This window comes from Mustela lutreola, chromosome 3 (genome assembly GCF_030435805.1).
Source record: "Mustela lutreola isolate mMusLut2 chromosome 3, mMusLut2.pri, whole genome shotgun sequence".
NCBI classification, from domain to species: Eukaryota; Metazoa; Chordata; class Mammalia; order Carnivora; family Mustelidae; genus Mustela; species Mustela lutreola.
In genome coordinates, this window is record NC_081292.1 from 16,660,952 (window position 1) to 16,686,979 (window position 26,028).

At 47.5% G+C, this 26,028-nt stretch overlaps 1 protein-coding gene across 1 annotated transcript in view; it reads left to right on the forward strand.

Annotated features, from left to right (window-relative positions):
* Positions 1-6,377: 6,377 nt before the first annotated feature.
* The window catches only part of FBXO32 (F-box protein 32), a 33,840-nt gene continuing 14,189 nt past the window's right edge, over positions 6,378-26,028 (forward strand). Inside the window, exons 1-4 of the mRNA XM_059165685.1 lie at positions 6,378-6,737; positions 12,350-12,462; positions 13,342-13,391; positions 14,579-14,671. Of these exons, the coding sequence (XP_059021668.1) occupies positions 6,622-6,737; positions 12,350-12,462; positions 13,342-13,391; positions 14,579-14,671 (372 nt within the window). The 5' untranslated portion in view covers positions 6,378-6,621. The remainder of the gene's footprint in view (positions 6,738-12,349; positions 12,463-13,341; positions 13,392-14,578; positions 14,672-26,028) is intronic.

Sequence of the window (26,028 nt, forward strand, 5' to 3'; positions counted from 1 at the left end):
TACAGTAGTGTGCAGAACACATCCATAGACTTTTGCTTTCTGTGAGAAAATGACGGGTATGGCAGGCGGCCACCCAAGAAACACAGGAGAGACTTGTGTTTTCCTATTTCCCCAAAGAAAATTTGCAATCGGGGTTAATGATCACCCTTCAATCAATGATGCCCAGAGACTCCTAGAACCATCTCTGCAGCAGGTGTGTCTATCAATGGAAAACCGAACCCCGAACAGGTTAAGTGACTTCTCCAGGATTTGACAATTCAGTTATTAACTCCTAGGAGGAAACACACTCCATATGACTCACGAACCACTTCTCCAGTCACCAGGGTTGACGAGTCAAAACATGCAGTGATTGCGACAATCTGTCAAAATGTAACAAACCACAGATCTGCTTTCAATCCGACAGTCAGGTAAGAACCTTACAAGATGCCTGATTTTTCAACTTTGCTCTTTCTCTAGGATCCTGGTTAATTTGGAGGAGAAGCCTCTTTAGGGGGTCAAAGTTGTTTTTCTTGTGCCCTCCCGAAAAACTCACTGATGACAAGTCCTAATAAAATCTGATCACTGTCGTGTGTAAATAATTCCACATCAAAATTTACATTTCTCGGGGCGCCTGGGTGCCTCAGTGGGTTAAAGCCTCTGCCTTCAGCTCAGGTCATGATCCCAGGGTCCTGGGATCGAGCCCCACATGGGGCGCTCTGCTCAGCAGGGAGCCTGCTTCCCCTTCTCTCTCTCTGCCTGCCTCTGCCTACTTGCAATCTCTGTCTGTCAAATAAATAAATAAAATCTTTTTTAAAAAAAATTTACATTTCTCAGGGACATTGGTCAGCCCAGCAAGATTAATGGAACATTCCAACCCCGTTGGTTTGTCTCATGGTGCCTAATTCCCAGGCCTAATACTAACTAGCTCTGTGCTCAAGTGAGTTCCTCTTCTTTGGGACTCAGCCTTCTCAAGGGTAAAAGGAGAGAACTGGATTAGGTAACCTCTCTAAAAGTTTGTTCTGATTTTTCAGCAGACCTGTAAATAAACGTTTCACATATCTGAGCCTTAGTTTCTTCATCTATAAGATGGAGATAAAAATAGTTACCTTGCAAAATTATATAAACACTAGTGATAGTAAGTAAGTAACCCACAAGACCCAATGTCTAGATGCAGTTCAGGCCAAGCTACTTTTGTACATGAGAAATCTCAGAACTAAAACGTGTTACTCACCTGTTCAAGATCCTATTTGAAAGGTTATAGATAGGATGGTTTTAACCAATTTCTGGCACTGACACTGTATTTAAAACTTGGCATCCATAACAAATTTAACATCCTTGTTCTAAAAACGTGTTTTTATAAAAACACTCCGGAAATCTGGGCTATTCATGTAAAATGTGGTTTCATTCATTTCTCTATATTGTATAAAAGTGAGCAGCCTCGCCTCCCAATCCTATTTACTACTACTGAGAGGGGAGAAAAAAGAATTTTCATTAAAATCGAACAATGGGGCTATGAAAGAAGGAGAATTATAGCAAAATGCCCTTGACCGTCTCTCAAAAACAGAACCAGGCCCTCATTTGAGGAATGCCAAGTGATTCTCATTAAAGTAATGAGAATATTTTCAGTGACATGTGTCTGACCGACTTTAATTTAGTTGGCAGGACTCAAGGCAGCCAGAGACCCAAAAATAACACACAGCCAACAGTTCCTACTCAAACACACCTAACAGACGTGGTTCACACTGTTTCAAGGATGCCCCACCCTAGACAGACAGGGTGTAAGGTCAAATGCAAATTGCTGTGGCATTAAACACACAGTCCTGTGACAACACTGACAGGTCAAATTTAATAGCCTGAGTCCCTCGGGCTCCCCCTTCATAAAATTCGCTCTAACTGGTCAGGGTGAGCCGACAGATTTGCTGGATCCCAAACTCTGCCCCACCCAACAAGCTGAAGTTATTTTTAACTTACAACTACTGCTGATAAGTATTTAAAAAAAAAAAAAAAAGTACCCTTTCAGAAAGAAAAACTATGAACAAACAAAATACCAATGCATTTTAGTGAGAAATAGTCTGTCTCTCAGCCAAAACTATAAACAAATGTCATTTTGGGGTAGGAAAAAACAGAATACTTTGTATTTATCACGTTTTCCATCATTTCTACAAACAAATTCTCTAAACAGCCTTGTGGGACAGTGGGCAGGCTGAAATTATGTTGTGCTTACCTTTGGAAAGGTAAGCAGACTTACCTTTGGAAAGGTAGTCTCCTGAACAGAATAAGGCCCATTTCCATAGGTCAAGTGCAGTCAGTAGTAACGTAGAATAGGCAAGCTATCATTTCGTTGGATAATTTACTCCAACATAAGCTATTTTTCCCACATCTGGAAATTAGCCAAGCGAGCTATGCTCCATGCCCTCAAAACTTAAAATCTGGTGGGTAGATATGAACATAAGCAAGTCAAAGTTGGAGGAATATTCACGATCATTGCCTGAAGGTAAGAATATTCGTTATCATTGCTGCTGGCCCCTTGATAGGCACTTTTATATATATTATTTCAATAAATCCTCCCAACACCCTTTGAGGTGGACACTCTCATTATTCCCATTTCACAAATGAGGAAACTGTGACACAGAGAGGTTAAGTAACTTGTCCAAGGTCACACAGCTATTTAAGTGGAGAACGAGGATGTGAACCCAACCTGGCATCAGTTAGGGTTGGAGAGAGACCTTGGATACCAGCTTGAGTTTCACCACATACTGGCTGGCTGACCTTCAACAGGCTACCTAAATTTTCAGAGCCTCAGCTTCCTAGTCTACAAAATAGGGCATAACAATACCCAGCTTACGGGTTTTTGTGAGAAGTATGAAACAGGATTACATTTGCAAAGTGCCTGACACAGGGTCTCTAGCACCGCTAGCATCTGCCACGAGGGGAACAAACATTTAAACACTCAAAACATTTTTTGCCTAAGATCCTACCTTTTAACCTTCTATGTGTCTCACCAACTGGTAAGGAGGACTCAGCCTCGCAGGGTAGGACTTGGGGCTGCCCACCCTTCAGCCTCCCTCCCCTACTGAGTCCTGAGGAGTCATAAGATGTCGACAGATGAAGACATGGGAATCACAGCGTCCCAGAGTAGTTCAACCACATTTTTGGGGTTATTTATTGGTTGCGAGTCACACAGCAAGAGCTGTCACAGACACCACGTGACTAAAGCACTGAGACACAGCCCTACCCACAAGGAAATTGTCAGGCCATAGTGGAGAAGCAGACACATTTTAAAAAACTCAAATACACAGCATATGATGTGGACAGTCTGTTTCATGAAGCTGTTGGGAGAGGCAGAGGGTCAGTGTCCAGGCTAAGAGACTCTGCATCATGGTGCTCCTATGGGGTGTCCTGCTCCAACCATGCGGCCACGCTGGTCCTCTTCAGTCTGTGCCTTGTGAAATTCTTGGACCATCTTCTGCCTCTAGATCTTCGGTCCAAAGCGAAGACACAGACACTTTGCCTTTGGGGTTCTCAAGGCTCAGTCACCATAAGGCCTCCACTCACAAGGACTTGGTAAAGTCAGGCCAGGAGCTGATAGGAAGGTAGCTGTTCTACACATGGCCTAGCACATTCTTTATCCTGAGGGGCTCAGCATGCCAAGGCTTCCCAGCAGAAACCATGCGTTTGAAGAAGTGTCAGTCAGATTTTTCCGGGTGGAGGAAATCTACAGCAGTCACTAACACTTCAGAAGAAGGCTGGGTTAAGATAGGAGAGCCACAACTTTCTTTTCTTTCTTTTTTTTTTTTTTTTTTTAAAGAGCATAGAGCTGAGGGACTAGAGACAAACACCGAGGCTTACTGAGATGAGTTCTTAGCCAAGGGGCGGGGGGCGGGGGGAGTGATTTCCTACTTATGCTTGAATTTTAAAAGTTAAAAAAACTTTGACAAATTTTCGGCCACTCAACTCTTCGTAGCTACTGGCTATGTAACAAAAGACCACAGCAGTCTCAGTGGCATTAATAAACACTGATTTTTTTTTCCTAAAGTAGCTGTGGGGCAACTGGGGTGTCAGCTCTATGTGTCTTATCCTGGAACCAAGACTGGAGCAAAGGCTACCCATGGTATGTATATTCATGCCATGACATTCACAGAGACACAAGAGGGCAAGACCAACCAGACAAGCGCACACACACATCCTCTGCTCACAACAGGTCCACCAGCACCCCACTGACCAAAGCAAGTCATGTGGTCAAGTCCAATGTCAAGAATCAGAGAAGTTTAAGGGCGGCTGGGTGGCTTAGTCGGTTAAGTATCTGCCTTCAGCTCTCAGGTCATGATCCCAGGGTCCTGGGATGAAGCCCCACATTGGGGTCCCTGCTCAGCAGGGGATTCTGCTTCTCCCTCTCGGCTCCTCCCCCTGCTTGTGAGCTCTCTCAAATAAATACTCTTCTTAAAAAATCAAAGAAGTAGGAGGCCATGGGTCATGTGTGTAACATTACCAAAGAGGAGTAAAGAGCTAGTACCACCAATCCCATTTACAACACTCACTAAATAATCCTGAAAGGGAAGCATTAAGTCTCTATCTTTCTCCTGAAGCTCAAAAAAAACTGAGCCTCCAGATTATAAGTCATTCATCCAGGTCAGATAAAAGTATGATGCTCTAGCAGAATGAAAACTCAAATCTCGCCTTCTGTGGTATCTAGAGTGATGTAGCTTGCCAACATGTAACTAACAGGCATCCGTAATAATCACACTCCTTAATGTTGCTCCCTTGCAGAAAACAGTTCTCTCCAACAAAGGCCAGACCCAACATTGTCCCATCTGTTAGCCTGATCATAGAGTTTATCATTTGTTTAGGACCTTCTGCAAGCTTTACTATCACCACACTAATAAATTATTTATGGTGGGAAACCTGAATCAAAAGACTCTGGCTACTTGAAAACAGACTTTATAAAAACATCTCTTCCCCCCTCCAACATGCACCCTCCCAGGGCACGCACAATTTCTAAGCCTTAAAGATTGCACAGAGTCTGTGGAACAGAAGACGCTTGCAGTGGCTGCGAGGAAGGAATATGGAGGAATTCTTGAGCTCTCAAGGGGTTTACATTCTGCAGAGACGGATGGAGAGGGACGGATTGTTACAAACAGAAAGGAAAACTGAGCAGGCTAACTTCAGACTGTACTGAAGACTGTGAAGCAGCTAGCCATCCTGGGGAAGTCACTGGCTTAACTCATCTCTGGGGCCCTCTGTGCGCTCATCTGGAAAACCGCGTAGCTCCCCCACTGGCCGCCTGCCCCAGTTTAAGACGATTAGGTTAAGGAGCTAGTCTGTGAGGGTCTGGGCACCTGCGCCGGGGCAGGGCCTGCTCACCGCACTTCCTTTAGTCCCCGTCGGTCGGGCGAAGGGGCTTTCTGCGTCCCTCTATCTGAACGCTCACCGGAGCCAAAACAAAACTCCTGGCCTGGTAGCTCCCGGAGAGACGTTAACAGCCCCGAGGTTGCCGCGCCGCGGGAAGGAGAGGAGGGTGCAGAGGTTCCTCCAAACAAAAGCTCAGCCCCCGGCGCCTCGAACGTGCTCGCGACGGCGCAGTGCGCGGGCCGGCGACCCGGACGTGGGCGCTGCGCGCTCAGGGTGCCGAGAGTAGGATGGGGGACTGTCCCTGCTCTCCACTCCCACCCCGCGGGCCTCAGATGCCGCCTGGCCTCCCTGTCCTTCTTCCTTTGCCACCCTCGGGCCCGGGCTGGCAGCGGACCCGTTAACGACAGTTTGGGGGCTGGGTGGGGTAGGGGCTACGTCCCCTCCCCACCTGACCGGAGTTGGGGGGAGCGGGTGCCCCTTCCGCCCCAGAGCTGGGTTGAGGCCAGGAGGCTGTCGTCCCCCTCCCCCAGCCCTGTGTCCGGCCGCGCCGTGCTGTCGCCCTCCACCCCCGCCACCCCACCCCGTTCCCCAAGGGCTGTTGTGATTGCGGGACTCGATGTGACAGCTCGGGGCTGGGGGGGAGGGGGTAATCCCTCCTCCCCACCCCCGCCCAGGAGAGACCCAGACGCCGCGCCGGCCTCCTTCCTGCACCTCGCCAGCCCCGCAGCCGCGGGAGGACGGGGCGCGGCTTCCCGAGAGCCGGGCCCAGCTCGCCCGGCGGCAGCAGCTGCTGCACCCTGGGGGCGGGGAGCGGGCGCTGGGGGGGCCTGGAGCGGAGCGGCGGCGGGAGCCCCGGCCTGGCAGCGCGGCTTCAAGTTTCCACCGGCGCGTGGTTGTGCAACCGCCAGAGGAGCGGGAGCCGCGGGCGCCTCGGAAAACAAGCCGAGCCCATAAACAAAGCCACGTGGGCTCGGGCGGGGGGGCCGGGCCAGGAGCAGGCGGCTCTTCCGGCAACAAAGGGCCGGAGCCAGCGGCCCGGGATAAATACTGCGGCCGCGCTGGCCGCGCAGCACTCCGGCCGGCCCCGCGCGCCCCGCGACCCTCCCCAGCGCCGCGCCCTCTGCGAGCACAGGACCCGGCTCCGCAGCCCCGAGCCCTCCACGCCGCTTCCCTGCAGCCGCGCCCTAGCCGGCCTCGGCCCCCGGAGCACCCGCCTGGGGCGACAGTTCCCCGAGGCCGTCCAGCCGGTGCGGTCCATCAGTCCGTCGAGTCCGTCGCGTCGTGCCCGGTGCCATGCCATTCCTCGGGCAGGACTGGCGGTCCCCCGGGCAGAGCTGGGTGAAGACGGCCGACGGCTGGAAGCGCTTCCTGGATGAGAAGAGCGGCAGCTTCGTGAGCGACCTCAGCAGGTGGGTGGATCCGCCACCACCTTCCAGCCCAGCGAAACAGACCTGGGCTGATTTCGGGGGCGCGAGGCGGGTGAATGAGGGGGCAGGCCGGACTGGGACGGAGTAAGGAGGGAGCCCCGATCAGGGAGGTGGGGTGGAGGGTGGAATGGGCGGGAGTTGGGGGGAGTCGACCCCTTTCTGCAGAGGTCGCCAGAGCACGGGATTTGGGGAATCTGGTTTCTCTTGTTGTTCAAGGTGAGCGTCTCCGAGTGGGCACAACTCTTTACAGAACCCCGGTCCCCCTGAGAATCTGACGACAATCGCGGATCTTGTCCGCAAACGTTCAGACTTAAGCACACAACTTAAGGGGACCCCGGTCTTAAGGACACCAGTCGCGCAGGGTGCCTGTGCGGGGGCGCGGGCGAGTGGGCTGCGCACTTTTCACCGCTGGGGTGGCGGGGCTCGGGGCATCCAAGGGAGGTGGGCACACGTCGGGTGACGCGATGGGACCTGGGACCAGCGCCTCCAGGCTCTTCCCACGCACAGGCGACCGCAGAGTGGGCAGGGAGGATGAGTAACCAGGAGGGGCGGCCAGATGGTCCCTGGGGCACCGGCGCTTGCGGGGCGGACTTGAGGAACCGGGCTAAAGACTTGCGGCTGCAGAGCTGCGGAGGAGGGAAGGGAGGCGGGACTGAAACCCACAAGACTTCTGCTTCTGAGAGGACGAAGCATTTGCACCTGTTTCCTCAGTGGCCCTTTCGGTCAGTTTCCTGGCGGAATAATTTCAAGTGACGGCTGTCCACTGCAGAAAGCCCACCTGAGCTCTGTCAGTCTGGTGGAAAAGCCGAGTTACCCTCAATCGCGTGCTCTGCCTGGTTAATAATAATGCAGGAGTGCTGTCTAATAAGCTAGACAGGTCTGGAATCTGTCAGTCCAGGATCTGAACAGTCGACTTCCAGATCCCCGCCATTTGGCACAGGTGAGGAGGGCAATGAAAGTGGGTCCCCAGGGGACCAGTGCAGCCCAGCCATCCTTGGGTGTCTTTTCTCTCAGCCTTTGGTTGAAACCACTGGCACCAGAGCCCTTAAATTGATTTTGGTAGAGAATTCTGTAACTGAACGGGGTTCCCATTTACCAAGATTTACCAGTGATTTATTTATTTATTTATTTTCTGAGCCCCTGGCACTCAATTTTAAGGAAACTATCAAGAAAGTATGGTTATTTTGATAGCTGGACCTCCAGACTGCCCCCCCCCCGCAAAGTGTCTGTGATTTGTGAAGTGTTAAAACTCCTTAGTCTTCAATGAAAAAAACAGAAAACCAGAAAGCATTTAATCCTGGGGAGAGATGAGAGCATGCGTAACTCTTATGTTAAAGACACTTTGAGGCAGTTCCTGTGCAATTTGGGGAGCAAATAAGAAATCTTATTTATGGAAAATCAGATAATTTACTTAGAGCAAAATAAAAAGACCAGTGGCTGTCACTGGACTCTTCCCTTTTAGGGATGCAAGTTACCAATGATGCCTAAATCATTCTCCCTAGACTAGAAGGTTCCTTCCTCCTCTTCCTAAGGAATGATCTGATAGTTTGGTACTTTATTTCTGTACAGCAGTTCTCAGTCTTTGTGGGGGAGGGGGGTACCAAGGATCTGCTGACCAGTGTCCCCGCGGCTCCCCTACTTGTAATTGTAGGCTGCAGACCCCTGGGCTCACTCAGCAGGAGAGGATTCAAACTCCAGAGCCTCTGGTTCCTATAAATAGTTACACTTTATCTGCTCCAGGAGATAAACTGCTCTCAATCCCCTTAGAAGCAAATAGTGTGCCTCTCTGGAGGTAGTATGGGAGACCAGAAGTTGGTTTCAACTTACCCAAGTTTAACTGAGGCCGGGATCAGGTAGCTTCACACCCCTCTGTCCCCTTCCTGAGCCTCTTTTCTTTCCTCCCATTGCCTGCCCTCTGAGCCAAAACTGTGGCACTGCTGAAGTTATCACAAATGGTGATCAATACACAGGTCCCGACCCCCTGCGGCTCTTGGATGAGTCAGAGTTTAGGAATCAGGTGGTAGCTCCTAGCAAAGCAGCCGGCTGTTTGTTTGTGGAGTACTTTTTTTTTTTTCCTTCACCAATTGTAAACAATCCCTTCCCTACTTAGCCTGAGACGTCTGCCAACTTCTTAAAAGCAGTTGGCCTTCTGAGACCTAAGTTGGTAGTCTCAAATATCCCCACTGTTTTTAGCCTTGGTGATGTTTCTCTGTGATGTAAGGTTTGGGCCGAACCCCTGCCTACACAGGTGAAGTTGAATGCCTCTCCTGTTAGAAAACAAAAGGCAGACCCTTTCAAAGGGGGGAGGAAAGGGTAATAAAACAGAGAACTACAGAGGCAGGGTACACTTCTCTAGTTCCAAGTACCATCCCGTGAGCTGCCTGAAGGGGAGTCAGGAACGAAGGGCGCCTTTGGTGTGTTTTGACCTGGGGACAGTGTTTAGTGTCGACCACACTGTGTCTGCGCCACACACCTTCTCTGGACTCTGCTGGCCATTGTCTCTGTGTTCCAAGCCCCATCCCTCTCCAACAGCAGAACAGTACTAAATCCATGCCAGCTAGGAGCCCCTTCTCACCAACAACCCCCTAGTTTCCCCCATCCCCAGGATGAGTCATCTCAGCGATGTGAGAGCCTCAGGCCACACTTCTCCAAGTCTCCAGTTCTGCACTGAAAACTCCCGTGTTGCTTTCCAGGATAGCTGAGGCTGAACCAGGAAGCAGGAAGTTGACCTCGGTACCCTGGATGAGTAGTGCAGGAGATAAAAATAATAGTTCAGATTTTTATGAGGGCTTACTGTGTGCTGGGAAGCCACTGGTCTGTGAGCTTCGTATATTAAGCTGTTTGTTTGACCAGAACAATCTGGCTGCTAGCCAAGGGAGTTTGACCGTTTGGGTATGAAGGGGAGCAAACTAGCATAGAAATCTCACAGGCCTTACTCTAAAGCTAAGCCCTTGGGGGCAGGCACTGGCTTTCTTAGATGGCCTGTTAATACAAACAAAATGAGAAATCAGCCTCTTTATTCCCTTTCCTCCCTTTTTATCTCCTCTGCCCAAATGGTCTTAATTTTGAAATCTTTCCACCTTTTCGAAGGTTGTTCTTCGGTATCTTGGTTAAGTGCCTGTTGACAGTATAGGGCTGGGACAGGTCTTTTTTTCTTATTCTAGGCCTGTGTCTATAAAAATCAAGATTAGTAAAAACGGACCACAAAATAGCAACTTTAGTGGATATTATTGAATTTAATGAAGAAAGTAGACTCTTTAAATAGTTTTGCTTAAAAAAAAAAAAATTAAATGTCATGGTTCCTAAATGGTGGTGGCTTTTCTTGTTAAAATTTTCAGTTGTAATTTTCCATTGGCTTTGCATTTCCTTGAAATGGATGAAATTGAACTCTCAAAATAGCCTCTAACTGAATAAATTATTGCTTGACAGAAAACTTATAAGCAGGCAACACAAATGAATCTCCTAGCCCTTCCTTCCAGGACCTACCTCTGGAGTCCAAAACCTAAAAACCAAGAGAAAAGTGCAGGCCTTGTCTTTGGTTGAAGTTTATCTACATTCAGTAGTGGGAGAGCATCCTCAATGATGTCAAATTCTGATTAAACTTAACTTTGAAAATGAGTCACTTGGGCTTAAAGCAGATTGTCATTTCAATAAGGAAGGCAGGTGCTCAAATTCCTTTGAGTAATGTTCTCAATTAGAAGAGAGTCAGAGAAACTATAAATATTTAAAATTTCTGGAGAATGGCCACAGTCTATGGTCCAGGCTCTGAAAACTTTCTGCTAAATCTCAAATGTGGGATTAAGAGAATAAGGCTGATTTATTTTATGGTTCTCTACAGGTGGAATTGAGGCTCTCAATTTTTGTTCAGAGTGCAGAAGTATGTTTTCTTTAAAAATAAGCCTTCATGTGGCCTTTTTACACACAAAAGGCTCTCCCTTTGCTTTCTAAAGCTGTTTTTAGCTTTGGTATATCCTGGACCAGTCAAGTGATCTTCCCTGTTTCCCTTCTCCTCAACTTTGATAGAAATTTCTTGTTGGCTTTAATGACTCACTGTGAAACTTAAAAATATCCTCTTTCGCCCCAATGAAAAGAAGAAGGTTGTAGCTCTTAGGAAACCCAGTAAATAGTATTAAACATGACCTTTATAGGGCAGATTAACAAATGATTATTCGGCTCAGGTCATGATCTCAGGGTCCTGGGATCGAGCCCCTCATCGGGCTCTCCACTCAGCAGGGAGTCTTCTCCCCACCCTCTGCCTGCCTCTCTGCCTACTTGTGATGTCTGTCTGTCAAATAAACAAATCAAATCTTTTTTTAAAAAATGATTATCCATCAAGCTCCTCCCCATGGGCCCAGAATATTGTTGGTGATGTCACATGTAAGCATTTATGTAGCAAGATACTTACAGAAGTGCTACCTAAGAGATTGATTTCAGCAACAGGATACTGGAAATTATTTTAAACCCTCTTTTCTCTTTTACTATTTACATAACGTCCGTGGAATGGAGAAGTGCAGGTGTGCCTCCTTTTACCCAATAGCCAAATGTCAGAAGCTTTAAAGCAAATCCCCTTTTAAATTCAGCAAAGGGACTCAGAAAATTAAAGGACTCTGATATATTGGTGATAGAAGAAAAAGGCCCTAATTTATGTTTATCAGTGGGCATTAGAAATCCTGCCTCTTGCATCCATACCCATGGGGTTTGGAAGAGCTACTCACTCTTCCTCAGTATTTCTCTGGCATCCCTTCTGCAGAAACTCTTTAGAGACTCACTGCAATGTTACAGGGGTTTGTACTAGCCTAGAACTCAGCCTACCGATGGAAATATGCACCTGACCCCAAGTGAACCTGTGCGTCCTTCAGTGACCTGTGATGGGGGCAGTTCTGTCTTTTCAGCCCTTATAAACTTATGAGCTGTGAATTCAGCTGGTTTCATTTAGGACCCAAGGTCTTCACCCCACAGCATGATGCCTAGTGTTAGTCACAGAATTACATGAAACCTAAACAATTAGCACTGTACACAAAACATCGCCTAGAAATGGAGGGTATAAGTCCGATTTGGGCAAATGTGATCATGTTTCAGAGGCATGACAGAGCATGCTCGTTACAAGCCGCTTGGGCACACTTTCAATGGGTGGATTGTATGGTCTGCGAATTATATCTCCATAAAGCTGTTTTTTTAGAAAGCCGCTTAGGGTGGGTGCTTTTGCAAAATGCAGGCATTGTGGAACTACAGTGATACCAGTAATCCTCCCTCTCCCTCCTCCCCCTGCAGTCATCATTCTTGCTTAAAGTAATATTGTGGTGCCCAGCATTGCCCTTGGTTAAAGGGTACAGGGCTGTGTGTTGGACACAATGGCAGGCACTGTTGGAAATTGAAAAGACGCAGAAGCCCCCATCCCTGCCTTCACAGAGACGCAAGAATATTTCACCCCCAAAGAGGGAGGTCTGTGCCTGCACAGAGTTCTTTTCGTGGGGGTTTATTGTTTTGTTGGAAAAGATGTATGTTTGTGTTTTATAACCCAGCGAGTTATTTTTAGAAATAGCGCTTACTAGAGGATCACTGTCCCAGCTCATCCCCTGCTCTGTCATTCCTAGTTACTGCAACAAGGAAGTCTACAACAAGGAGAATCTTTTCAACAGCCTGAACTATGATGTTGCAGCCAAGAAGAGAAAGAAGGACATGCTGAATAGCAAAACCAAAACTCAGTGTAAGCCATTTGCTTTGAACTTGGAAGAAGGCTGTCTGAAGATCGCTAGGATGGGTTCTTTGCAGGGGGAGAAAGAAAATCAGACCCCAAATGTGAGACATCTGCTTGAATGTTGACGGTGACATTGACAGAGGTCCCTGGGGTCTCTGCAGTCCGAAAGCCGGCTGTGCGTGTTACAAGCAAGAGTGTGTTCCTTATAGACTTGTTTATAAGTCAGCGGGTAGTCGGGGTGTTTTTCTCCTGCTGGTCACTTACATCTGACGTAGTTAATTTAGTTACGATACAGGGATAGGGCCAGTTGAATCCGTTCCAGCATGTGCTTTTATTTGACACTGAGCTTTGAGGCTTGGGATATAGATCTGTTTCTCCCTCTTTCCTTGCATAAATCCCATTACGTTTCAAAATGCCGTACATAAGAGTGTAAAGTTCTATTAGTAAGCAAGAACTACAGCTCTTCCGTTTAAGCCACCTGGACAACATGATTTCCTCATGTTACCTGCTTTATTTCCACTTTTTATGGCCTTGCCTCAGCTGTAGGCTTGGCATTTAAAACAAACTTGTCTTTGGATATTTGATTTTCCCCCCCCCAACTTGGAGCTTTGGTCCTCTAATAAGTCCGATGATCAAAGATGTGCAGTGCTTCAGACCAAGTGGGCCGTAACACCGGCACAAATCTGCTGCAGAAATCAGGCATTTACATCTCTTAGATTATCCGTACAGTCTGTCTTTTTGTCAAAATGTTTGACCCATTGGATATGTGAAAAAGAAACAGGTTTAAAATTTGGGGCATGCTGCAAATTTTAAAGCTGGGGGGGTTGTTTTTATTTTTTTTTTTAATTTTTTAAAATTTTTATTTCTTTTTATTTATTGTCTCTGTAGATTTCCACCAAGAAAAATGGATCTATGTTCACAAAGGAAGTACTAAAGAGGTGAGCATCTGTCCGTTTGTTAAAGAATATGCTTGGCTTTCAGCCTCTCCCAACAGGGTAGAGAGGGGAAGCCGGGCAAGAATATTACTTCAGGTCGCGGCCGTTGTCCTGGGTGCCGGTGATGGTGGCTGGCAGCCCGTCACCTAGCCGACCTTCAGAGTTTAGGGCTACAGAGTGAGAAGCAAAAGTCATTAAGTAGACTCTCAAATCACTCAGTGAGATTATGTAAAATGCTTTATAAAGATTAATATACCCATCTCAAATGTATTGTTATAAAGTCCTGGCCTTTCCCCCAGAGCAGTGCCTCTGTTTTGTTCTGAGATCTCTTCAGACTCCAACTTTGTTAAGGTTTAGCCCTGGAAGGGCTCATGGCCAAACACGGCAGAAGTTTTTAACAAGAGTGTGCAGGGGACAAGACACTGTAATAAGTACATTCACATGACACTTTATAAAATCCTCTTATGTATATTTTCTCTCTGCACGGGCATCTGCTCCAATACCTAGGATACAACACAGTCTGGTAGAATGATAGAATCTCTCTCAGTGTCAGGGACCTTGGTGAAATGTACATCCCTGCCTGTTTGAGGCCCTGCTGGGGGTGGTGGGGGGAACAGGGACCTACCCACGACCACCCAGATCCTGGGAGCAGAGCTGGGGCAGAGTCAGGGCTCTCTGCTCCCAGTTCCTTGTGTGTTCACAGGTCAAAGAGCAAAACTTCCTTTTGCTGCCTCATGAAGCCTTAAAAATGCTTCTGATGATCACAATGAGAAAAGCACTAAAGATCCGAGGCAGGGTAGCAGGCAGAGCTGAACCTGGGAAGTGTAGTTCCCCTCCCAGGAGACGTTACAGTGACCCACTAGCATCGGGTCACCCATCATACATCCAGCTCCCAACCTTCCCTTGATAAGCAGCTACTGATGATCTCCCCATTCAAGTCTGTGCAAGGGCTCAAATGGTACAAATCTTGAAGAGGGGTGTGTAATGCATGAGTCACTGGCTAACGCAGCTGCTGTCTATACCCCGCATGGTTGTGGCTCGCAGGGGATTCCCAGAAAGAGCTGCTCATGGCACAGGAAAGCCACAGGTGGCCATAAGTTACCTAAGACCGGCATCCAGCCTGTCAGTAGAGTCCGGGGGGGAGGACTGTTCTGGAGAATGACCTCTGCACCCCCTATTTTCACATCCAGCGCCACGGCTATTGCACTTTGGGGGAAGCTTTCAACAGGTTGGACTTCTCAACGGCCATTCTGGATTCCAGAAGGTTTAACTACGTCGTACGGGTAAGTCTCTGAAGGTTGCGAGTCTGGGCTGAATTGTCTTTTCAGGTTGTCTTGAGGTCATTATCTGCCCCACCCCCCGCCCCTGCCCCAGCCAAATAGCTTCTTAGGACACTGGGAATTTTGAGGAAAGCAGAAAACAAGCTTGTCCACCCCCTTCTCTCCAGATGGACTTCAAGTGCTTGTGTGGGTCCCATTAGGGCATTCCTGAGATTGGCTCTGACAGACAGCAGTGGCCATGATGCTCATGTGAGCCACTCCCAGCCCCCACGGATAAATGGGGACACAGTGCAGGCAGCAACATGAGCCAGAGCAAATCCAGCAGAAAGCAACACCAGGGCATGTTTTACAAACCTTCCTCCCTCGGGTTGTTCTCACTGTCTTCCTCCCTGACCTGCTTGAGCGGACTCTAGGTGACCCCAAGGCAGTCGTGGTTTAGGCTACAAAACCAGATGAGTTCAAACACCCCAGTGCTTCCTACCCATGACTCCCTTCCATCCTATGGGAGGACGTATTCAGTCTCGTGTTCACCAAAGCTTGAAACTACCTGTTTGGGTCACTTGCTTTCCATTTGAAACCGTATGTTGGAGGGGGGGCGGGGGGGGGGGCGCAGTTAATGAGTTTTGGCAAAATATTCGTGATGAATGGAGTAAAGCACATGAGCCTAGCCATGCCCCTCAAGTCCGTGATTCTTTTTAACCGCTTCATTGTTGTTGCTTCCCCCGCTCTTTGGTCTCTGGTGCATTTCTGTCCGTGGTTCAACCAGGGAGGTTGCGGCTCAGATGTTTTAGGCTCAGAAGCAGGAAAGAATTTACTCACAAGGGGTGTTGATTGGTTGGGTTTTCATTCTTTCTCCTGGGTTGTGCTGTTCCGTGCTGGGTCACTGAGTCAGATGATAGCCACGGCTCAGCCAGAGTGATGACATCAAGCCCCCATGAGGCCTGGGTCATTCACCTGTCATCTGGGCAGATACAGGCCTGGCTGTCCCAGCGGACCTGATACCCAGGCCTCCTTGGAGTTCAGAAGCTCTGAGCTGAGCCTGTGACCACATGAGCAGGTCTGTCTGCTCTCAGCTGAGCCTTTATTGCCATCCAAAAGGGATGAACATGAGAGACCTTCTGGATGAAATGTCCGTGTCATTCAGTGTGACTCTGCCGCTCCAGGGAGATCACTGTGGCCTGCAACCCGGCCCAGGCTGGCTGGAGAGAGGCCCAGCAAGAGCTGGAAACTCTGTTACTAAGAATATGAATAGTTTCCATGTTCTAGGTGTCAGGGGAGGACACCCAGTTCTGATGTCTTAATTACAAACGGATCAGCAAAACGGTCCAGTTTTAGATAGTTCTCCTTCCTACCTGTTTTTCCTTTCCCAAGAAATAAAGCAAAGGGACAAGACTACAGTAGCCAAAAATCTATTTCCGTATAATTCTGTACATTCACCTTTATCCTTCCATGCACCCTACGTAGTGGAGGGACTTTGCCGATCCATTTAAACAAATGGAAACACTGCAAGGTAAAATGACCTGCTCAAGGTTACGGAGCTGTGTAAGCAACAAAATTGGAATTGGAAACCGAGTCTGTCTTCGAGTCCACACTCTCCACTGTACAGTGGGTCGTCTGTAAGCAGAGGATGGAAAAGTACAATGGTCTGAAGTCAAGCTATTTCAGGCCCTACTTTCTGCCTATTTCAGCCTCCCTAAGCCTCCTCTGCCCCTTCTGTAAGGATTTATAACCCCTCACAGGGTGGCTGTCCACTCAGTAATGTATTTTCTATGGAGATACCCTGCAAACCAGAACCTGTTATTCAGGGTCAGCTACAATATTTATTACTACCTACTAACCGAAATTATTAATTCTCCCTAATACGCCTTTTCAGGCCAGCTGATAAATGTTTTTCTCCTTAAAAAAAGGGGGGGGGGGAAATCTTGCACTTGATAAAGACCCAGGATAGAGAACTTGTATCTCGTAGTATCTAATTGTAAACTATGAGCACTTTTCTGTAAATAATGTTTAAGTCAGAGAAACTGCTACATGCTTTCGGAGTTGTCAGGTTCAGCGGTAGTGGAAAAATGTTTCTATTTTGGAAAGAACCATCTTTTTTTCCCTTTCACTGTTCAAGTCCTCTATAATTTGAGAAATAATGTTATTTTTATAAAGAGCTTAAAACATTTTAATGATAGGCACTGCATTTTGAGGGTTTTCTACTAAGTAACTTTATGCACATCTCATATATTCTTCTTATCCTTAAACCAACTTTGCAGAGTAGCTTGCCAATATGTCCCCGCCCCCTCCCCACTCGCCCAGCATCTGACTACTTCTACCTAATGGCTTCCTAATACAGTACTACAGTGACTCCTTAGTTCCAGTGAATGACTGAACCAGCTTCAAAAGCCTTTAAAAAAAATTTTAAAAATATTTAAAAATTTTTTTTAATTTCTTTAAGGCCAAGTACATTTTTAAAAAATGGGTTGTGTTCATGCTGGCTGTCATCTTCAAAAACAGACCATGCAGAGGAAATAAAAGAGATGGCTAACACCCCTATTGCAAGATTTCATCATTTTTGCCAGTAAATATGAAAATTTTATGGAATTTTTTTAAAATCAAAAATTTTTAACATAAACTGGAGAGGTTTTCATACAGCGTCCGTACCTTATTTCAATAGGCTTCAGGTTCTACTCACTGTCTTCACCTTCTTCCCTACACACGCCCGATGGCTTAAATACAATATAACTGTGGGTTTTAAAGAGGATTTAAACCCTTTAGAGGCAAGGACTTACCCATTTATGAAAGGTCGTTTTAAAAAATTGGTTTACACCGTGCCTCAAGGCCAACACAGCTTGGAGCTGGCGAGGATTCCAGGGGCTGGGCTGGTGGTGGGCTTGGCACTTGGTCACCAGGAGGAGGAGAAAGCTGATTAACGCAGTCAGGGCACAGTGCGCGGCCAGTAGGGAAAACAGGTCTCCAGTAAACCAGGAGAGGACTTTGGAGACCACACACTGACTCCTGGCTCTCTGACATGAGCCTGCGATGGCCCACTGGTTCTCATTTGAACTGGCTGTCCATTAGAATCGCCTGCAACGCCTGTTGGTCTACAGACGCCCACCTCTAAAGCATCCGATTTAATGAGCTGAAGGTGATGCCCACACATTGCTTCTTAAATTTATCCTTCAAGTGATCCCTGTGTTTTCAAGTTTGAGAACCAGCTCAAAAAACTCCCGGGAGCCCAAATGCCCTAGTTTGCATGCAGTGTTTTCAAACACAAGACAGGGAGGCTCAAAAGAAGAGAGGATTTTAATGCTTTAATGCCAGGATGGCCTCTGACCTGGTCTCCCAGCTCGCTCTCGCTCACTCTTGCTCTCTCTTTTGGCTCTTGATGCCCCCTCCAGACCAGCAAGGTCCTGGAGAACCCTGAGGGCCACCTCCTGACTGGAATGAACGGACCCACAGGTGTTAGCAGATCAGAAAAGGATAAGCAAACGCTTGTAACCCCACTCTCTAGCCCTCTGCAGCAAAAAAGAACATCCCAAGTGAAACCTAGGCACATTCTTACTTCTTTTCTGCATTACCACCCTAAGATCATTTGAACGTTTCCAGCAAGTTACTGCATTCCTACCACCCCTAAAAGTCTCTTCCAAAAACATGTTTTAGTTTAAGTTGACTGGCGGTTTGGCCAACAAAAGGCTGAAATATGGCACTGTGACTCAAATTCAAACCCAATGCCTTAAATTAAGGGCGTGCTGTTGCCAACCCCCTGGTGGGTCGTGATGTGCCTGACAAGCCCCACCCCTTCACCGGGTTCCTTGGCCGCAGTGACCTTGGTTTAATTTGGCACTGCCCTAGACCCGGCACCTTCCTTGGGTGGAGGGTGGCCCCTGCCACCTGGGTCTTAAAATCAGGGGTTCTTTTTCCCCTGGGACAGAGCAGCTGGGATAGAGGGAAAGAGGCTTGTCACCCAGACACAGCAAAGTCAAAAGAACAGAGCCATTGTGAGCCTACTTGAAAGTGACTTGCAAAAATGATTGGGAATTAACATTTGAGGGCCCAAGGTGGGGATTAGGTTGCCAGTGCTACCATAGAAAGTCTGTGTCTTAGAACTCCTGGGTTTCCCATTATATGTTAATTTAAAAAAAAAAAAAAAAAAAAGAATTCCTGGCTTTCTGTCATAATAAGCATTCAGGCTTTGCATAACAGATCCTGCAATATCTGGGTACCCACAGAAGTGGGGAACACTCACAGACACAGGGGTATGCCCAGACAAGTGGAGAGCACCTGTGAAAATGAGGGGGATGGCCAGGAGCCCAGCATAGTGGTATTTTGGACCATTGACCCCAAACAATGTCAGCATGTACTCCCCATATATGTGTGTTCATAAATTCATCTGTGACTCACCTACCTATTAAAGGTGCTAATAATGGTATCTGCCCCGTCATGTTGCCCAGAGAGTTACAACTTGATTTAAATCCTTTCCAACAGTGCCTGGTACAGGGTAAGAACTCGAGGAGAATCTCTTGTTGCCATTAATATCCTCATCTGTCGGGTCCTGATTACAGGCATTAGAAAACACACACACAGGAAGATGATCGAAATAAGAGAGATTAAAGATGAAATGGAGAGCTGGATGTTTTCTGGTTTTTCTGCCTGCTGTCCTCTCCCATCCCACTGTGGAGACCGCAGGATCAAATTATTTTTTCTTAAGGGCTCCGAATCTAAACCTTATCCCACTAGAGGCCCAGAAATAGATTTTATACAAAAATTCAGTCTAGTTTCTAGGATAAGTCAGGGACTTACTATGAGGGGGATGGGGTGATATCATAAATTAGACAGGTCAGCTGACTTTTTGAATACCAATCAGCAGATTTTTCTCCCATTCAAGGAGGTAAGTTCCTGAGAGCATTCGGTGCTGTACTCTAAGTGCTCCAGTTCAGGGTAAAAACAGGGTTTTTTTCCCAGTATCTGTAAGCTAGGACCACAAGTGACGGAGGCTCTCCAAATAGCGAGGAGTTGACAGCTCCCTCCTGCTAGATCCCCAGAGATCACTGGCTCCTCCCGGTGACTGCTTTCCCGTTCCTACACAGGGATTTCTGGATGCAACCCGTAACATTGACCCAGTATTGCCAAAGCCACTTGAGAGTCAGTGAACACGTGGCCCCCGTTTGTCAGGAGCTTCCGGGCTACTCTGGGGGGACAAGGTTCCACCACTGAGATGAAAATGGGGTTTCGGTCCTGTGTAGGAGAGTGGACGAAGGGGATATTGGAGACAGCTTCTTGGAAGAGGTAGAACCCGAGACTGAAGAACCAGCCTCCTTCCTTGTAGGATGGCCAGGACTCGGCGAGGTAGAGAGGTGAATGGCAGGCTTTGCGGCACAAGTGGCAGGAGCAGAAATCTGGAGACGGGAAAGAACGGGACGGGGCGGGGGGCGGGGGGGAGGGCAGATGGACCAGAGACTGAGGGCGGTGTGACATCCAGCCTCATGGAATCCCAGGGTGGAGGGGACGATGCTGGAGCAGACAGGAAGCCCAGTCGCAGCAGGAACATGGAGGCAAACAGAGCCGCTCCGACTGCTGCAACGGCGAGCAGGGCACCGTTACAAGTTCAAAAATACCTGGGACAGATAGAAGACAGGCGAATTTCTCTCCAGGGAGAATACAATTAATTTGTATAAACTTGGCCCTCCTTCTTAGGATTTTAACGCCCTCAGTTAGAGAGATGTTTCCCTTGCAAATAATATTTACTCGATCTTGACGTGCCTGAAGATTATTCATGCCGCCGAAATGTTTCCTCTTCCAACCTGTCAGTGTTCAAGCTCAAAGTCAGGACAAAACTTTCCAGGTTTTTAATCGCTGTTGTCCACTGAATAAGTAAGTGTCCTGAAAGGACAAGGCACTTGGTACAAGCGGAGGCAGCGCCTGACGTAACCAAGGGTTTCTTCCAGAAGACCCAAAGCTTCCTGGAGGCACCCAGCTTGGGTACGGAGCAGTGAGAACCGCAGGCTTCTGCCGCTCTGGCCTACCTTTGATAGCCCGGAGGCATGCTTCTCCATCAGACCTACAGCTCAAACGTCAAGGCGCACTGTCCTAGGACATGGAAGAATTTAGAGATAAGTTCTGTTCTTAACCATGTTCTATGCAGGACAGAGGACGCTTTGAGCACCAGCCTATGATTAACCTCCAGGTGGTTTTGTCTTAAGGGGGCAGGCCAGCTACTGCTTCTGCTCAGTGTCCCTCTAGATCTCGGCTGCTTGCCTCTCTGGGATGGTGTCCGGGATATGTATGCACCATAAGTGAATTAACTCCTGAAACATCAGTCTGGGACCAGATCCCGTATGACTCCCAGCTTCACAGTCTGGACCATCTGCCATTGACCGTGATCTGCCTCATCTGGAGAGGCGGGACTTGGGTAAACTCTTGTCCAGGTCTCTTGCAGCTACAGCATACATGCGTTGCAAGACAGATGTATTAGAAAACAGGTATCTGTCACCCACCTACCATGTGCCAGACTGGGGGTAGAGTGGGTGGGAACAAAACAAGCCTTGCTGTCTTGAGGCTCAGATCCCAATTAGAGCGTCCTTGAAGGAGGAAACAAGATCATTTCAGAGATGTGTAAGTGGAACAGGGAGACCAGACGGTTCCCGGAGAGGACAATCCGAGCAGGTGACCTCCGGACTGAGGCCTGAGGGGTGGGTCGAAGCCAACACAGGAAGACATGACAAAGGCAGAGGCTGGGAGGGGGGTCCTGCGCCGTCCAGTGCAGGGAACCCAGGACAGGAGGTGCAGCTAGAGCAGAATGGGTCGGGGAAGTGTGGTGCAGAGGGACACTGGAGAAAGGGCACCGGCCAGTCACAGAAAGGAGTTTAGATTCTTCTGGATGTGAAAAGGGGAGCCGCTTGAGGGTTTCAGGCAGAGAAGTGACGGGAGCTCCTGTGTTCTGTAAGTACTAATGCTCTGATGAAATGAAGGGGAGAGAAGAGAGGGGAAACCTCTTTCTGCAGCGAAGTGAGAAAGGAGGAAGTCTGTCTTGTGCCCAGTCGTGGTCCACACACCACTTCAGACCGTGCTGGGATCCGCCCCGAGGCTTGCTATGTGATATTGCTTGCAACTTGGTTTTTCTCCTACTCAATGTCTCCAAAACCAGCATGAGCCAAAGCTGAAGGGCAGGATGTGGTTTCTGCCTGCGGTGACCAGCATCCCTTCCTCTGGTAGCCCAGAACCTTTCCTGTGACGGCACAACTAGTCTCTGCACATCGGGCCGGGTACCCAGGCTGCCCACGTGGCAGTGATACCGTGGAATTCAGGGCTGGGGGGCCAGCGGCTGAGAGCCCTCCGGCCCCTCGTCCTCCTCCTCTTGACCCTCCCCCCACGAACACGGCTGCAAATTACTGGCACCTGGGCTCAGATCTGCCCAGCAGAAAAGAAACCGCTTTTCCCAACAAGACATTTTCCTCTGCTCTCCTGTGGCTGGAGGCAAAGAATCCAGTTGGCTAAGTCCTTTTCATAAATAAACAGCTAGAGAGAGTCCTGCTCCCCTAGCACACAGCTCTCAGAAGTAAAAGGAATCGATTCTGTCATTTTTACCACTAGATCTACATAAAACTACCTGCCCATTCGGGGCCTGCAGAGTTCTACTTCCGTGGAAAGTAGACCTAAGTGGCTCACGGAAAGCAACTGCCCCGTCCCAGTCGTGTTAGTAACACTTTCTGGGGATTTTTTCTCCCTTCCTGGTAAAAGCTGATCACCTGTCACGATGTCCTATTAATAGGGAATTTCTAGACTCTTGTCTCCCAGAACATCGTAATACGTGACATTGCTACTAGTTTTAAAGTTTGGCCCTAGGTGCCCGTTTGATTGACCCTGAAAAGCTGAAGCCCTTAAGTCCTCAAAATATTTATCCTCTGTTAAGACACAAATGGGCACGAGTCCTGGCTCTCCCACTTACGACTGCTAGTGTGATTGAGGTACTTGACTTCTCTGAGCCACAGTGTCCTCTCTTATCAGGTAGAGAACCCAACCCTTGGCTCACCGTGAAAGACTAAACAAGGTCAGATCATACATGTGAAGTTCTTAGTGCTGATGCGTAGTGACCCTGATATGTAGTGACCCCCGTTACTGTTAGCAAAATAAGACCTCGTGGTAAATGCAATGTAAGACGTGAAATGTAGCAACATTAATTCTCACCAACAGATAGCGAGCTATTAAATGTATCACTAACATAATAAAAATGACAGAAAGGAATATTAAAATTTGAAACCATTTAAGCATTTGGTTGACAATGAATAAAACTGAAATATAGAGATTCTAAAGATCTTTAAACCAGGTGTACTTTACTGATTGACTATGCCCTCCTTAGCAGTGATTTTACCTAGTAATAGTCTTGCATTATGATAAAAAACTAATGATAATAATGAGTATATTCTTTGTGCCCGACACTGTTGTGAATGTTTTATGAACACAGATCTTCACTGCAACTCTAAAGTGGATGCTATTATTATGCATATTTTACAGATGGGGGAACTGAAGCAGGAAGTTTAGTTCTGAAACCCTCCTAAACTCTATTTATACACATACACACACACACACACATAGATATTTCTTAAATTTTATGATATATCTATGATATATATTAAATTTATATATATCACAGATACAGCTATATATCAGAAGTTGGTAAACTATGGCCCAAGGACCAAGTCTGGCCCTCCACGTGTTTTTGTAAATAAAGTTTTATTGGAACACAGCCACATCTACTCATTTACATACTGCCTAAGGCTGCTTTTGCTCTACCACTGCTGAGCTAAGTAGGTGAGTACTTGGGACAAAGAGCATATGGCCCACAAAGCCCAAAATATTGACTATGTGGCTCCTCACAGAAAGTTCACTAAACCTTGATAGCAGCTATAAACTTCACTAAAACACTCGGGTCTGGAAGAGGACAAAATAATATCTTAATAATGCCTTGTATTTGGAATTTAGAGTGGGTTTTCAGATATTTATCTCTGTAATTCTAACAATCGTGTGAAGTGGGTAATCTTTTTATTTCCACCTTTGAAATGAAGTAACTAGGGTTTTGAGAGGTTAACTGACTTACACCGGCGACTAGACCATAAACGCCATGAGTCTAGCCATCACATGTCTTTATGGCCATAGCCACGTCACCAACGCTAGGGCAGAGTGGACACTCAGAAAACACTTGCTAATGGGAGAGAGTGGTAAAGGTCACCCGGCTAGAGAAGCTGGGTCTCCTCCACGGTTTCTTCTCCCGACCCCACCACTCCCTGGTGGTGGAAGGAGGAACTTTTCTCTTGAGATAGGGCTAAACACAAGGGTGCTTGACACGTCCTTCTGCTGTCAGTTGAGAAATTTTTGCTGCTGCATTCCTCCTTCTGCTTAGTCAAACATCATCTCAATCAGAAAGGGCTTTTTGTTTTCCCTCAAATGCATAGTCATAGCCTGGAGAGTTTTCTGTCCTTGTGATTGGTGCATTTTTAGACAAGATTAACACTGACGCCTTCAAGAGATGGTAGTCACGTGGAAGCTGGGTTTTGGACGGATTCCAGGCAGAGAGCTGCCCGCCCTCCTCCCATTCCATGGTGAGTCACAGCTCACAGCAAACTGCCCTTCGGAGAGGGACTCAGGGCTTTTGTTTTCTTTCATCTTGCCTCATGCTGGTCATGTGAGGCGCGGGGTATTATTAGACCATCGGGTTGGCCTTCTGAATCTGGTTGCTGTTGGTCCGGGAGATAAACGAAAGTTCTGGCTGGTCCCTCCGTGCCATTTGTCACTCTTCTCTTGCCTGTCACGTGCTGGTTGGTGACAGAGCTGCACCAGACAAGCAGAGGTCATCCAGTGTGGTCAACGCCCGTGGATGTGGCCTCTACAGATGGACAGACTTCTTGCCTCTCTTTGTGGGTCCTGGGTCAGCTCCTGGCTTCCAGCGCTGGATCGCCAGTACGAATCCTAACCAGCCAGCCTCAGCCTGGCCTCAGCTCCCTCTCCCAGTGTGTGTGAGAGATACAGAAGCCAGGCCGGGAGAGGTTTCGGGGTGTTTTGTTTGGGGTTTGTTTTTGTTTTTGTTTTTTGGTTTTTTGGTTTGTTTTGTTTTTACTGAGAGTAAAATTATGTTCAGGAAATTAAAAGTCTATATGTGGTTTGACAGGCTCCTAAGTGGCTTCAGGAGGACAGAAGTTTTTAAACAAATGGAAGCAGAGGTTCTTTGAATTGCTTAGGGCTTTGATCCAAAAGTTTTAGTTCTCCTCTGTAGCCCGATTTTTGGAAAGTCACTTTGGTAGTTCCCTCAGCCTTGAGTCCAGTGGCCCAGCACAATGTCACACTCGGTGTTTACTGACCTGAAGTGGAGCTGGGCTGGGGCCTGGCCAATGGATGAAACTCCCTAGCAAAGTTTCCTGGGAGCAGAAATTCAAACTCTGAGGTAAAGGAGTAGTCTTGGTTCTAAGTCTTCGGCTAGCTAGTTTTAGTTGGGGGCCTGCTGGGCTCTGGTAAAATTGTTTTCACTTCACATCAACCTCTTTTGTTTGATGACTCTGTGAAAGCATGAAGTGTATTGAGGTGGTCTCAGCTGAGTCTGCCCACTGCGCAAAATTGGTGGGACTTAGTCGCTTGAGCCTCACTTTGCTCAGCTGTTAAATGGGCTGATTACCTGATCTCTAAGACATCCTTCCAATCTTAAGTTTCATTTTTCGTCAGAATTTATGATAGATTTTTTTTAAAAATATTACCACATCTGTAAATAATTTTGTTACCAAAGAAAAATCTAACTAAGGATGCAACAACTTAAGTTATTACCTTTCTTTCTTTTTGTTTGTCGATAAATGGGGTAGTGGGATTAGGACACACACCTTCAACAAACCAACCAACCTTGATTTTCCTAATCCATACCAGGCACTATGCTTTTGGGGCAGTTCCTCATTCAAATCTCTCAGCAGTCCTGGGGCCTCTGAGTATGATTAGCACAGATGAAGAAATGGGGGCACCAAGAAATTTAGTAACTTGCTCATAGTCCCAGAGGATCCTAGTCTCTCAGTAGAAATGTGTGTGTGTGTGTGTATGTGTGTGTGTGTGTATACTATACAACCCTGAATTCCTCTTTTTCCCTGTGACCAGCCTCTTTCTAAAGGAAGATTAAGTAAGTGCAGTAGGAGATTCTAATTAACAAACGTTTGTACTGAACACGGCCTGAGCAGGAGATTTCTGGAGAAGGCTGGCCCCTTCCTTGGAAAGCACACATCTTGCTGACCGTGAGCTTTCACGTACCTTGAGAACAGTTGGTACCAGTGGGGAAGAAGTTCAAGGAGGGGTAGAAGGACTCCTGCTGGGAGTGATTGTGGAGAACTCAAACATTTGCCAGTCAC